Source organism: Panthera tigris, chromosome B3, assembly GCF_018350195.1.
Source record: "Panthera tigris isolate Pti1 chromosome B3, P.tigris_Pti1_mat1.1, whole genome shotgun sequence".
NCBI classification, from domain to species: domain Eukaryota; kingdom Metazoa; phylum Chordata; class Mammalia; order Carnivora; family Felidae; genus Panthera; species Panthera tigris.
The window spans coordinates 82076839-82089465 of NC_056665.1; the positions used below are offsets into that span (position 1 = coordinate 82076839).

At 39.5% G+C, this 12627-nt stretch overlaps 1 protein-coding gene across 12 annotated transcripts in view; it reads left to right on the top strand.

Annotated features, from left to right (window-relative positions):
- AKAP6 (A-kinase anchoring protein 6) overlaps window positions 1–11523 on the top strand; it is a 554906-nt gene extending 543383 nt beyond the window's left edge. For 10 of the 12 annotated variants that reach the window (XM_042989539.1, XM_042989537.1, XM_042989535.1 and 7 more), the window contains 2 exons: window positions 2233–5645; window positions 10874–11523. In XM_042989539.1, coding sequence (XP_042845473.1) covers window positions 2233–5604 — 3372 coding nt within the window. In that variant the 3' untranslated portion in view covers window positions 5605–5645; window positions 10874–11523. Of the gene's footprint in view, window positions 1–2232; window positions 5646–6171; window positions 6476–7122; window positions 7385–10873 lie in introns of those variants that run through there. The other 2 variants (XM_042989540.1, XM_042989542.1) reach the window with 2 other exon arrangements.
- The last annotated feature ends 1104 nt before the right edge of the window (window positions 11524–12627 follow it).

Consider the following 12627-nt stretch of genomic DNA (forward strand, 5'->3'; position numbering starts at 1 on the left):
CCCCAGGTTTGGGACTCCCAGGGAAAATCTGTGCTGCTAAATGTTTAAGTCGACCAGAGAGCTACAAAGGGAGCTTCTTTGAAAGACTAGTTCAATTATTTATTAGCACTCTCAGAGTACAGTGTCAGGCAAGATAGTATTTGAAATTAATATACTATTTGATTAGACTGATTGATTGTTTCTACAGCTGAAGATGTTAACATTCATTAGCCATACTAACCGGTCATTAGTACTTCCTTTATCGGCAAGCAAAGAATAAACAGAAATTCTAATAAAAATTCATCACCGTGAATGTACTCCATACCTAAGTGAGTATGATGACTGCCAGTGTTCTAGATTAACTGCTCTAACATTGGCAGCAAGAAAGATTTCTGTTATAAAATTTAAAAATATCCTTTAATTAATGTTTACTTTGTAACTGGACTCTTTTAAACTTAAGTAGGCTAGACAGATAATCTCTTACATATCCAGTATAATAAAGTGCTAATGGGTATTTTACACTTAATGAGACTGTGTGGTATCCTTTAAGTACTAGTTTCAGGAAGGATTGAGGGCTTCTTAGGAAAGTTTTGTGAGTGGGCTGCTGGTGAAGCCTTTTCCCCACTACTGAGGAAAAAAGCATCATTGCTTGTTTTTCAACCATACTGTTAAAATAATTCTGAATTGTAATGCAAATATGCTGACCTATTATACTGTGTGACATCTCTCTCTACCTACCATATCATGAATCCCTTATGGTTTTTAGGACAAACTGAAAGGAATAATGAGAAGGAGAGAAGAAGGTGGGCAAGAAGAACCCATTATGAATGGACTGAACCCACTCTAGAGCAATGCTACATGTATTCAGAATTATAGCTACCTTATATCAATGGCCTCCTCAAGCTCTTTGAAAGCATTAGCTTGTTAGTATTCAGAATCCTCTCAAAATATAGATAGTCCTAACCCCCCTTAACAAGTGATATAAAGGGATTGGTGCTCTGAAAGGCTAAGAAACTTGCCCAAGGCCACGCAGCTGGTAGGCAGCAAAGTCAGCATTTCACCCATTCTGCATAGTTTCAGAGCCATGGTCATCTGCCTGACTACCCTGCATAAACATAAGCCAAGCTGAAAATTCTATTTGAGTTTCTGTGTATAGGTGAGCCTGTCAGGGCCTGCACACTCATATCACCTCTCTTGGCTCTAGCATGAATCCAGACAGCTGGGCAGCAAGTGAGGATGGTGAAGGATTTTGGACAGATCCAGGAACTCATTCAAACCACTGTGTCCCACTATGTGTCAAGCTCTACTTAAACCAAGTTAAAACCAGGAAGTCCAAGGAAAGATCAAGGATCTCAACTGTGCTGGCAGAGTGCAGCCCAAGAGAATCTGGGCTAAATCAAACTTGAGAGCCAGAAAAGTCTTCAGATAGTTGTTATTCTAGGGCTACAGGCGGGCCCTAGGGGCCTGTAATAAATAGGGGCAGGACTGACAATAGTGAGACAAGTTAACAAGATCAAAGTAGAATCTCTGTCATAGAAAGAGACTGGGGAAGAGAGAGACTGAGAGAACTGGGGCCCGAGACTCAGGGTCCAGAAAGATATAGGTGAGGAAACCAGTCAGGTGTTGCTTGTCTTGGGTCTATTTGGGAGCAGGGCCAAATTCTCAAGAGGCAGAAAGCCCTGAAAGGGATGGCAGAAGAAAGGAGAGACAAGGAAGGGTCTCTGACCATGAATCGTTCTACAGGTGGCCGTAAGTGTATCCCATTTCCCCAAAGCAAAGGCCGCTTCAAACGGAAAACCAAGAATTAGATGCATGAGGGGGTTTGCCATTTGTAGGTGTAGATACTATTCCACTGTGGACTGCCAAATGAAGAGCATCAGAGTGAATGTGCCTTAAAGATGTCGTAGGCTGTCCTCAATTTACCTGAAAGTTTTATCTTCTCCCAATCCTAGGTTAAGAATGTAGAAGAATCAATAGGAAATGGTTAATTCCAAAACTTACAACTGGACTGTAATAATCTTACACTTTAATCAATGTGATTGCCTTCAGTGACAAATTGCTATTGGTAGAAAAACCTATTTCAATAATTTTGGATGTTATTCCAGAGAAGAATAGAGCTGATAATTATGTTCTCTTTCAAATCCATGCTTGGGGAAAATTTCTTTCCTGATTCTTCCAAGAGATTTTGAATGGATAAAGTGTTCATACATGTGTTCCCTAATTCTTCTTTTTTTCCCCCTTTCTCCTACACAGGAGACTTTGAATGTGATTGATCCTGGCTTGATGGACCTAAATGGGACAAGTGAGGATGCCCTGGAATGGGATGAAACTGACATAAGTAACAAGTTAATTAGTTTGAATGAAGAGTCAAATGACCTTGATCAAGAACCCCAATCTCTCATGCCTTCCTTAAAGCTTGAAGAGATAGGTGGTGAGGACCCTGGTTATGAAGAAGAGGCAGGTGACCATGGGGGGTCTCAGTATGCCTCAAGTGTCACTGTCCCCTCTAGTCCACACATTTACCAAGTGTACAGCCTTCACAATGTTGAACTCTATGAAGACAGCAACATGCCGTTCTTGAAAAACAACCCGAAGTTCACCAGCATGACACAGCCTAGTGTTTTAACTAAGAGTCTCAGTAAAGACTCTTCATTTTCATCTACCAAGTCTTTGCCAGACCTTCTAGGAGGTTCCAGTTTGGTGAAGCCCTGCCCGTGCCATGGAGGAGACATGAGCCAGAATTCAGGCAGTGAGAGTGGAATCGTCAGCGAGGGAGACACTGAAACCACTACCAACTCTGAAATGTGCTTGCTCAATATGGTGGATGGGTCCCCAAGTAACCCTGAAACTGAACATCTGGACCCACAAATGGGAGATGCAGTTAACGTGTTAAAGCAAAAATTTAAAGATGAGGAGGAACGTATTAAGCTTCCAGATAGCTCTCAGCCATCCATTTCACCAGTGGGTTGTGTAAATGGAAAAGTTGGAGATTTAAACAGTGTTACCAAATATACCCCTGATTGTTTGGGAGAAGAATTACAAGGAAAACATGATGTGTTTACATTTTATGATTACTCGTACCTCCAAGGCTCAAAACTCAAATTGCCAATGATAATGAAACAGTCACAAAGTGAAAAAGCACATGTGGAGGATCCCCTGCTTCGTGGTTTTTATTTTGATAAAAAATCCTGCAAATCTAAACATCAGGCTACAGAGTTACAACCAGATGCACCTCCCCATGAAAAGATTTTGGCAAGTACATCCCATGAAATGGATCGAAACTCATCTAAAAGTGGCGATGTGCAGAAGACATTCACTGGCATGCAGAATGCCAGACAGCTCTCCCTTTTATCACATAGTTCATCTATTGAGTCTCTTTCTCCAGGGGGTGATTTATTTGGATTGGGCATCCTTAAAAATGGCAGTGACAGCCTCCAGCGAAGCACTTCTTTAGAAAGTTGGTTGACATCCTATAAAAGCAATGAGGATCTTTTTAGCTGTCACAGCTCTGGGGACATAAGTGTGAGCAGTGGCTCAGTTGGTGAACTGAGTAAAAGGACATTAGATCTCCTGAATCGTTTAGAGAATATCCAGAGCCCTTCAGAGCAAAAGATAAAGCGAAGTGTTTCTGATATCACTCTCCAAAGTAGTTCCCAAAAGATGCCCTTTACTGGCCAGCTATCATTGGACATAGCATCCTCTATCAATGAAGACTCGCCAGCATCTCTTACAGAACTTAGCAGCAGTGATGAGCTCTCTCTTTGCTCAGAGGATATTGTATTACACAAGAACAAGGTCCCGGAATCAAATGCATCATTCAGGAAGCGCCTGACTCGTTCCGTGGCTGATGAAAGCGACGTCAATGTCAGCATGATCGTTAATGTCTCTTGCACCTCTGCTTGCACTGATGATGAAGATGACAGTGACCTCCTTTCCAGCTCTACCCTCACCTTGACAGAAGAAGAGCTATGCATCAAAGATGAAGATGATGATTCCAGTATTGCAACAGATGATGAAATTTATGAAGAATGCAACTTGATGTCAGGGCTGGACTATATAAAGAATGAACTACAGACCTGGATTAGACCAAAGATTTCCTTGACAAAAGATAAAAGAAGGTGTAATATCGGTGATGAAATAAAGGGCAGTAAGGATGTAAGTAGTAGTGAGATGACCAATCCGTCTGATACCCTGAACATTGAGGCTCTACTAAACAGCTCCATAAAATGTCTCTCTGAAAATAATGGAAATGGTAAGAATTTATCCAACACCCATGAGATAGGGACAAAGGGTGAAAATAAGAAAAATGTTTTCAAAGTTAATAAAGATCCATATGTGGCTGACATGGAAAATGGCAATATTGAAGGCACTCCAGAAAGGCAGAAAGACAAACAGAATGGGATTTCAAAGGAATCAGATAATCTTGGTTCAACTGGGAAAAAGAATTCAGACAGTGAGCATTGTAAGTGTAAAGTATTTATGGATAGCTCAGATGATTCAAATATTGCTGGAAAAGAATCTGTTCCCCAAACCGTTAGACATCGTCCAAAGAAATGTCAAAACCACCACCATGTTGAAAACCCAACTACTGCTTCTATTCCCACTGAGAAGTCTTGCCCAGAACTGCCCTCAGAAACCAGCATTATCAATAGACAGGATTCTGAGGTACTGAAACCTTCACCTAATGATGTACCAAATATGGCTGGAAAATCTGCTCCCTGCTGCCTAGCACTTGAACAAAATGAAACAGAGGAGAATGTTTCTGTCAGCGACAACATTTCCTGTTGTGACTGTGAGCCAGATGTTTTCCATCAAAAAGATGCTGAAGATTGCTCAGTACATGACTTTGTTAAGGAAATCATTGACATGGCTTCAACGGCCCTAAAAAGTAAATCTCAACCTGAAAATGAGGCAGCTGCTCCTACCTCATTAACTCAAATCAAGGAGAAGGTGTTAGAACATTCTCACCGGCCCATCCAGCTGAGAAAAGGGGACTTTTACTCCTATTTATCTCTCTCATCTCATGACAGTGATTGTGGGGAGGTCACCAATTACGTAGAGGAGAAGAGCAACACTCCATTGCCGCTGGACATTAGCGATTCTGGCTTAGAAGACAAGGAGGACACGGAATGCTTCTTTGAGGCCTGTGTTGAAGATGACCCAGATGGAGTTGAGCCCTGTCTCCCCAATGCTCCTCCAAATGAACCTGTTTCCGTTGAAGCTGCCTTGCCACAACAAGCAGCATCTGGCTCTTCTAAGTTCAATGATATTTCTCTCGTGGCCGATGAGGAAGACATGGTGGCTCTTTCAGGTTCTCCCCATCAGAAAGAATCTGATGTTGGAAAGGAAGGGGGTGGTTTACCCCGAGCTACTGTCCATGGGAAAAGCTCAGAGTTAACTACTTCAAGGCTGGGCAGTGAAAAGGAAAGTTTGGAAAACACAGGTGAATCTGGAATGCCAGGAGAACATAATGCTGCTTCAGCCAAATCTAGAGTTCCAGGGCTCTCCTCAAAGGCAAAGCAGCCAAAAGACAAGGCTGCATTGCATCCCAACCCCAAAACTTTAACCTGTGAAGAAAACCTTCTAAATCTTCATGAAGAACAACATAAAAATATGCATAGGTAGAATGCAACCCTCTCCACGCATGAAAATCATCTCATTGAAAGGTATGTATAGTCCTCATTTTAATATATATTTTTAATATAGTTTAATGTACATATTTAGTGTATGAGTCAACAATGCCATGATAGGAGAGAGGAGAACAGACTAGTCAAAATGACTGGTCATGCAGATACTGATCTGAATAAGACATTTAGGTGGAAGGCATATTCCCAGCAATGCAAGTAACTGTGAAGCAAAAGGGAGAGAAACAGTCACAATTGACATTTTTAGTGACATTATCTTTATGACATCATTCTGGCAAGAAGAATACAAAATTTGAGGAAGTAGCCAGATAATTTAGGACCTTCCATGGAGGGAGGAAAAAAGGTTCTCCCAATTACAATTATAGCCTCTGATCAAAATGCATGCACAGTGACAATGCTTCCCACTTCAGTTTCCTGCACGCAGAGATGCCCACACCCTTCAGTGCCTGGAAATGAACAATGATTAGGTTAAAGGCTGCATCTCCTGATCTGGGCCTTCCTTTTATGCTTCTGTCTAATGTAACTATCATCACATTTGCTTCCCCAGTGGAAGGCTGTGCTGTCACAGCTCCTGATCATGGCCGAGTCTGAGGATTCAAATAGGAGGGGAAAGTTGATGTTAAAGAAGAAGCTTTTATTTATCCACACACAGACCGAGAACAGGCCCAGAAAGCAAATGCAGAGAGAATACATGACAAGTTAATGGCGTTTTGATAAAAACAGAATTTTTGAATTTTGCCTCAAGGTGACAGGCTGATTTCCATCAAAATTTTTAAGAAAGTCATTCCACTCTTCGTATTTAATAAGACAGCTATTGATTGATTATTCTGAGATGATGATATAGCTCTGAAAGTGACACAAAAATTCTGTTATTTTCCATCTCTAAACCCCAGTGATGAATATACTTTCTCAATCAAGTCTAAAGAAGAAAATTTGAGCTTTTGAATGTTGAGAGTTGTATTTCACCAAAGTATGAGGTGCCGAATGGTGTCTCCAGCCCCCACTCCAAGAAGCTTAATGCTGTAACCTAAACTCGTGCTATAGGAAATGAATTACAGAAGCAATCTACCCTAATTTGTTAACTTATTCAAATAACAGTTATTATACTTAACTATGCTAAAGATTATCTTTTTTGTGGCAGATTGTTTATTTTTTGATGAGCCTAATTACTGATTTTCTAAAAGTAATTTACATTTATTACAAATACATCTTTTAAAATGTGACAGATAAATGTTGTTCCCATAATGTATTATGAAAAAAGTTACTATTTAAAAACACATTATTTAATTTGAAAGATGAATGGCAAACATCATTATTTTTTTTTCCTGCAACACCTGTGCCCTAAGCTCATTAAAATGTGTGATTCCATGTAGAGCTGCTAGAAATGGGGAGGGGGGAATCTATACCATATATATACCCTAAAAATAAACTCAGTATGCAAAACTGAAGGAAGACATCCTACTTACTCATGTAGCTCAACTAATTTTCTGTGTTTCAGACTCAATTTACAATTGGCTGCAAGTGGGAACAAAAGCAGGAGAGAGAGAAATGTATTTTCTGTGAAACATGTCCACCCTATAATCACATCCTCCATCAGTATGCAGTAAAACTGACCATTAAGGGAGAGTAACTGCAATTCCATAAGCTGCTTCTAAACAAGTTCTATTAGTACCGATTGTACTGCTGGCTCTGCCAACTTCGGCAGAGGCTGGCGGAGCCTGGCTGATTTCTGCCTTCTGAAAGGGGATAAAAGGCTTGAAAGTAACACCACTCTGAGCATATCATGTGACCATGACTCTCAAGTCACCAGTCATGCTGAGATCCGGAGCTCCAGAAGCTCTGGCACTGGAGAAGTCTCCGGGTCACACTCTTCCCTTTTAGGCACTCTGGGAATTTCTTCTGTCCCTTACATAGATAGAGAATTGACATGTAAATGACAAGCAGCTCCACCTTTAGACCCGGGGAAGTGAAAGTGCTGTTGGATCTGTGCATCCCTCACCTTTTACCGACACCACAGTGTAAACCTATCAGCTAGCCCGCCTGCCAGCCAGCAATATTTTCTTGAGCACCCCCCTGCCCCGCCCCCGAGATGTGGTTCCTGGCCCTATCTCAGGCAATGGGGAAGCAGCCAGATTTTACTTCTGCAGAACTCACATCGCCCCCAAGTGACTTATTATCACCCGAGGGCCATTTAAATAGCCATGTTTACTGCCCTATTCATTTTTCTCAGTATCATGCAGACAAAATACCCAAATGCCCAGATTTTTCACCAGTCATTAGCCTTGGGTACCTGGGTACAAACATTTACATTTTGTTAAAATACTACTAACCAGGATGAGTTATTTAATCTCAAAACATTGACATGCCCTTGGTGTTATCAGAATACATAGTAAAATTATTTGGTAAATATGAGACTTCATGTCTCTAAAAGCTTAACTGTTCTCATTGTTCTTCCTACAAGGTTCAAGGGAGCAAAAAGTGGTCTACTTTTTAAAGTCACTTCAAAACCATCAGTCAGGGTGCTCTATCAGGGTAATAAAATACACCATATTCAATTTGCTGGGCTATTGTTTTTTTTTTTTTAAGAAATAAGTTCTCAGGTGATGAAATTATGATGTCATCTGGAGGAACTTCAACTTAGAATAGCAGATACAGTCTGCACTGGTAACAAATATTTTTTTCAAAAATTTTTGAGAAGGTTTTTCAATTACTGCTCTAATTAAAAACCCACTGAAACCGTTGGAATTTTAAACATGATCTAACACAGGATGCATTTCCTCTGATTTCTAGGCACACTGCTGTGCTTTTCACTATTTTCATTTATGTGTCATGTTTCTACAAAAATAGAGAGGTCAGTTCTAGCAAATCACATCAAAGGAAAGGTAACTGGGTAGATCCAGATATTTCTGCCTAATTTGGAGGAAGCACATAATGTATGTCTAGAGTGCCTCCTAGGACCTGCCTAAGAGATGTACTTTGCACTAATCTTTCTGCTGTATTCTGACAGTTATTTCTTCATAATCCTCATCATAAGCCTCTGATCTTTGGTGAATGATTTAACCGTAAACTTCAGGCTGGATAAATCCTGTGGTATAAAAATTTAACTCATCACATGCAGCCAATGTGTCCTTTCTTTTTCCCTTTTGGTTTACTCTGTTTTTCAGTTTTGTTTGTGTGTTTGTGTGTGTATATGTGTATGTGTTGGAGGGGTTGTGTTTCCTTAGGACTCATATATTTCCTTCAGATCTTTTTAGCGCCATTGCTTTTCCTATCTTATTGGTCTGCAAATTTGATTGTTGGTAGTTCAAAGATTTTAGATTTTCAGCAATCACTTATAATTACGCATGCTTGAGCATACACATACCTAGTAAAATTGCTGCTACTCAGTTTTTACAAACTGAGAAAACTTGAACACCACACATTCCTCACATATACAACATAAGTTCTTATTCTGTTAGTTTGATTGACACTAAGTATTTAATATGATCTGAAGCTGGCCAAGCAGGTTTAAGAAACTACTCTTGGTGATAGTTTATTAGTTTTTCACTAAAGAATACAAGTATAATCTTATCAAAGTTACCTTCAAAATCACTTTAATAAATCAAGGTTCTGGTGGATATGAAATGTTTTTTAATTATTCAGCACTTCTGGGGGCGCTAGGGTGGCTCAGTCGGTTAAGCATCCAACTTCAGCTCAGGTCATGATCTCACAGTTCGTGGGTTTGAGCCCTGCATCAGGCTCTGTGCTGACAGCTGAGAGCCTGGAGCCTGCTTCGAATTCTGTGTCTCCCTCTGTCTCTGTCCTTCCCCTGCTCATGGTCTGTCTCTGACTGAAAAATAAATTAAAAAAAAATTTTTTTAAATATAAAATTTAAAAATTAAAAAAAATTATCCAGCCCTTCTGAGTAACTAGCCCTACCATGCTAAATAATGAAGATTTTATTTGGCATCACCTATCACACACGAGCACACACACACACACACACACCCCAGATCTGTGTTTCAATCAATTTTGCCTGTCCCTCTCCAAGTGAGCCAAGTTGAAAGAATTGATTATCCATAGAGAATTTAAATACCAGCATTTGGTAAGGCCAGCTTTGCCTCACCTAAGGAGTCCTTACTCAATGTCCAGATTTCCAATGAGTCATGTCCTCAGCATGTGAACAATGCACCATGATATTTCTTGAGTTATTGAAGCATTTTACTGTACCAAATTTTGTCCCATCTGTTCCTGTCTATCTATCTCTCCACGTTCTTGAGAACCTGCCTTTTCTCCCCAGCTTCCTGTGGCTTCAGCCCAAACCTAATTTGCTAGTTTTTCTGGCTTTTAAACGGGTTACAAGATTATACAGAGAGAGAAAGATGGAGAATGATAATATTTAGTTCTAGAAAGATAGTAAAGCAAACTGACATCAGACATCAGAACTCCTTTTAAACCCAGACAAGCAAAAGCCTGCTTTGTTTGAGAGCTGGTCAGCAGACTTAAAGAAACTAAATCTTGTATTGCCTGTACCTGGAATTCAGTTGTTCCTCACATCCGACTTGTTGCTTTCAGCCAATTAGAAATAGGCAGAACTGACTGAGTTTGGAACGAATTTGTATCTGAGCTATCAAGATGTACAGATATAATTGAGTCATTCTTATTTGCACAGTGCATCTGTACCTTAAATGAAATGCATTCGTATTTGACCTAGAAGCCCAAGTTATCTGCTTTTACAGACAAGGGGCTGAAACATTTGGGAGTATAACGATGCTATGAATACTCTACCACTATGTAATAGCCGAATTGTTCAGTTTTGCTGTCACACATACAGTCGCTGAAGTAAAGGTTAAACCACCTGAGGGCCCAGGTTCCCAGTCGGTGAATCACTGTTGATATTTTGCTGCCTCACTTGGCACCAGCAGCCTCACATTTTCATAGTGATTTGAAGCTATCTTGAGTGTTTGAAACCAAGTTCACAAGCAGAGGAGCAGATTATATCCAGGGAAAAGGTCAAACTTGATGACTTTTCTTGTTTTATTCAAAACCATGTCACTTTAAAAAAAATCAATGTGTTTTTCAGTGGATTCTGAAACACTGTTGTCAGTAATACGAATCTTGGGCTATTAAAATTACTATGTTTTATGTATCTTCTTATTTCAGAATATCAGCAGGTAGTTCCAAAATGGCAGCATTCCTCAAAGGGCTGGTTTTGCAAATGAAACAGACACTTCTGATACCTTTTCTTGTCACTTTCTTGTTTCTTGTAGATAAGCCTGGCTGTAACTCGGGGGTGGCCTCGTAGTCCCACCCTGGGCTGGTCTGTGGTTCCATCACGTCACTGCCATTTGTTACATTGACCTCTCCCAAGATGAAACTTCCCTCCGAATGCGATTTGTCCACATGAGCCTTGTGATCTGGATTGTGCACTGGTTTTCTTTAGGTGATTGTCTTTGAAGTTCGGCAAAGCTGCTTGTTCTCCCATGGATTCCTCTCCCAAGCTACCTCTACCAACCCCGCCTCTCCAGCGAGACTTTTCTGTTTGCCTCCTCCCTCCCCATCTACTCTTTAAAGTTCTGCGGTCCACCAAATTGATGGTCCATTAAATTCACCTGTCTGGAATGACCCCCTCCCCCCCTCCCTGCCGGTACTTGACCAATTTCATGTTTCGATCTGGATTTTTTTAAATGGTATGATGCCTATGTTTATTGAAAGAGATTTACCTAAAAGGCCAACATTTGATTTGATTGCAGCATACAGAAGAAACACTGGTCCTTCTTTCAAAATTAAGCAACTTATAAAAGCGCAGTTTTATTTATTTCATTTTAAAAATAATTATCTATGCAGCACTTCAAGAAACAACTATATGGTGTTGTATATTATAAACTGGTGACATTCTACTATTAAATTATGTACAACATTTTCGTTTTTTATGCTTCTTGAGGTGGTAATGAGAAAAAAGTTTTTTAAAAAAGTGTGCCTTGCTGTATTTCTTATACCATTTATTAAAAAGCTGCTTTCACGGTAAAATTATGTTGGTTTGAAAGGAGGAAATAGCAAGGTTAAGATGTGTGAATAATTTCTGTATATATGTATAACCAAGTACAAACATTGATGTATAATGACAGTATAAAATGCTTTCATGTTTATGATGTCTAGTGATGTGGAAAATATAAGCCTTAAACCATTAGATTGCATGGTAATTAAAATTGGCATAATAAACATAGTTCATTGGGGGAAAAGGAAAATCAGTGATCTCTTCTACCTGTGTTCTTTACCAAATTATTACATCTGGTTCTGGAAAAACTAGAATATGTAGTAGCTTCCAAAATATCCATATCGCATAAGAGGCTTAAAATTAAACTACATGTGAAGCCTTTACAATTTTCAAAATCTTTCTGATCACTGCACAGATCTTGGAACACAAATGATTAAATGCCAGGTCCCCTAAACCAAGAAAAACTTATCTTAGATTTTTTTATTTCTACTTATCATTAATGGTTTAATATTGGATTTCAGAATACCTAGTATGTCTCATATTTATTCTATGTAATTCTTTTGAATGGGTTTGATAGAAAGATGGTAGAAAAGTCTAGAAAATTTGACTATTTTGATTTAGAATATAGATTTCAGGTGTATTTATTTTGTGCAAAAAGAAATCAGCTGAAAAATATTCCATTTGGTCTTTACTGCTCTTGTTAAATGCAGTTTTTAATTTATATCCTAACACCTACTAAAGTGCCTGATACACAGTAGGTATTCAGTAAACATTTACTGAATTGAAGTATTGAATTAGGCAATATGTATGACATGTACCTTTTCATTTTGAGAGACCTACACTATAACATATAAACAACTAGAAAAATGTGTAATGCAATCATTCACTCAAACGATAGTTAATTAACACCTTTTATCTGCAAGGACTATTGTAGATGTGGGGAATGCAACGATGAACAAAGGTCCTGCCCTTCGGAGGTTTACCTACACTGTGGACAGAGTGAACACCCAAATGAGATGCAGTGGT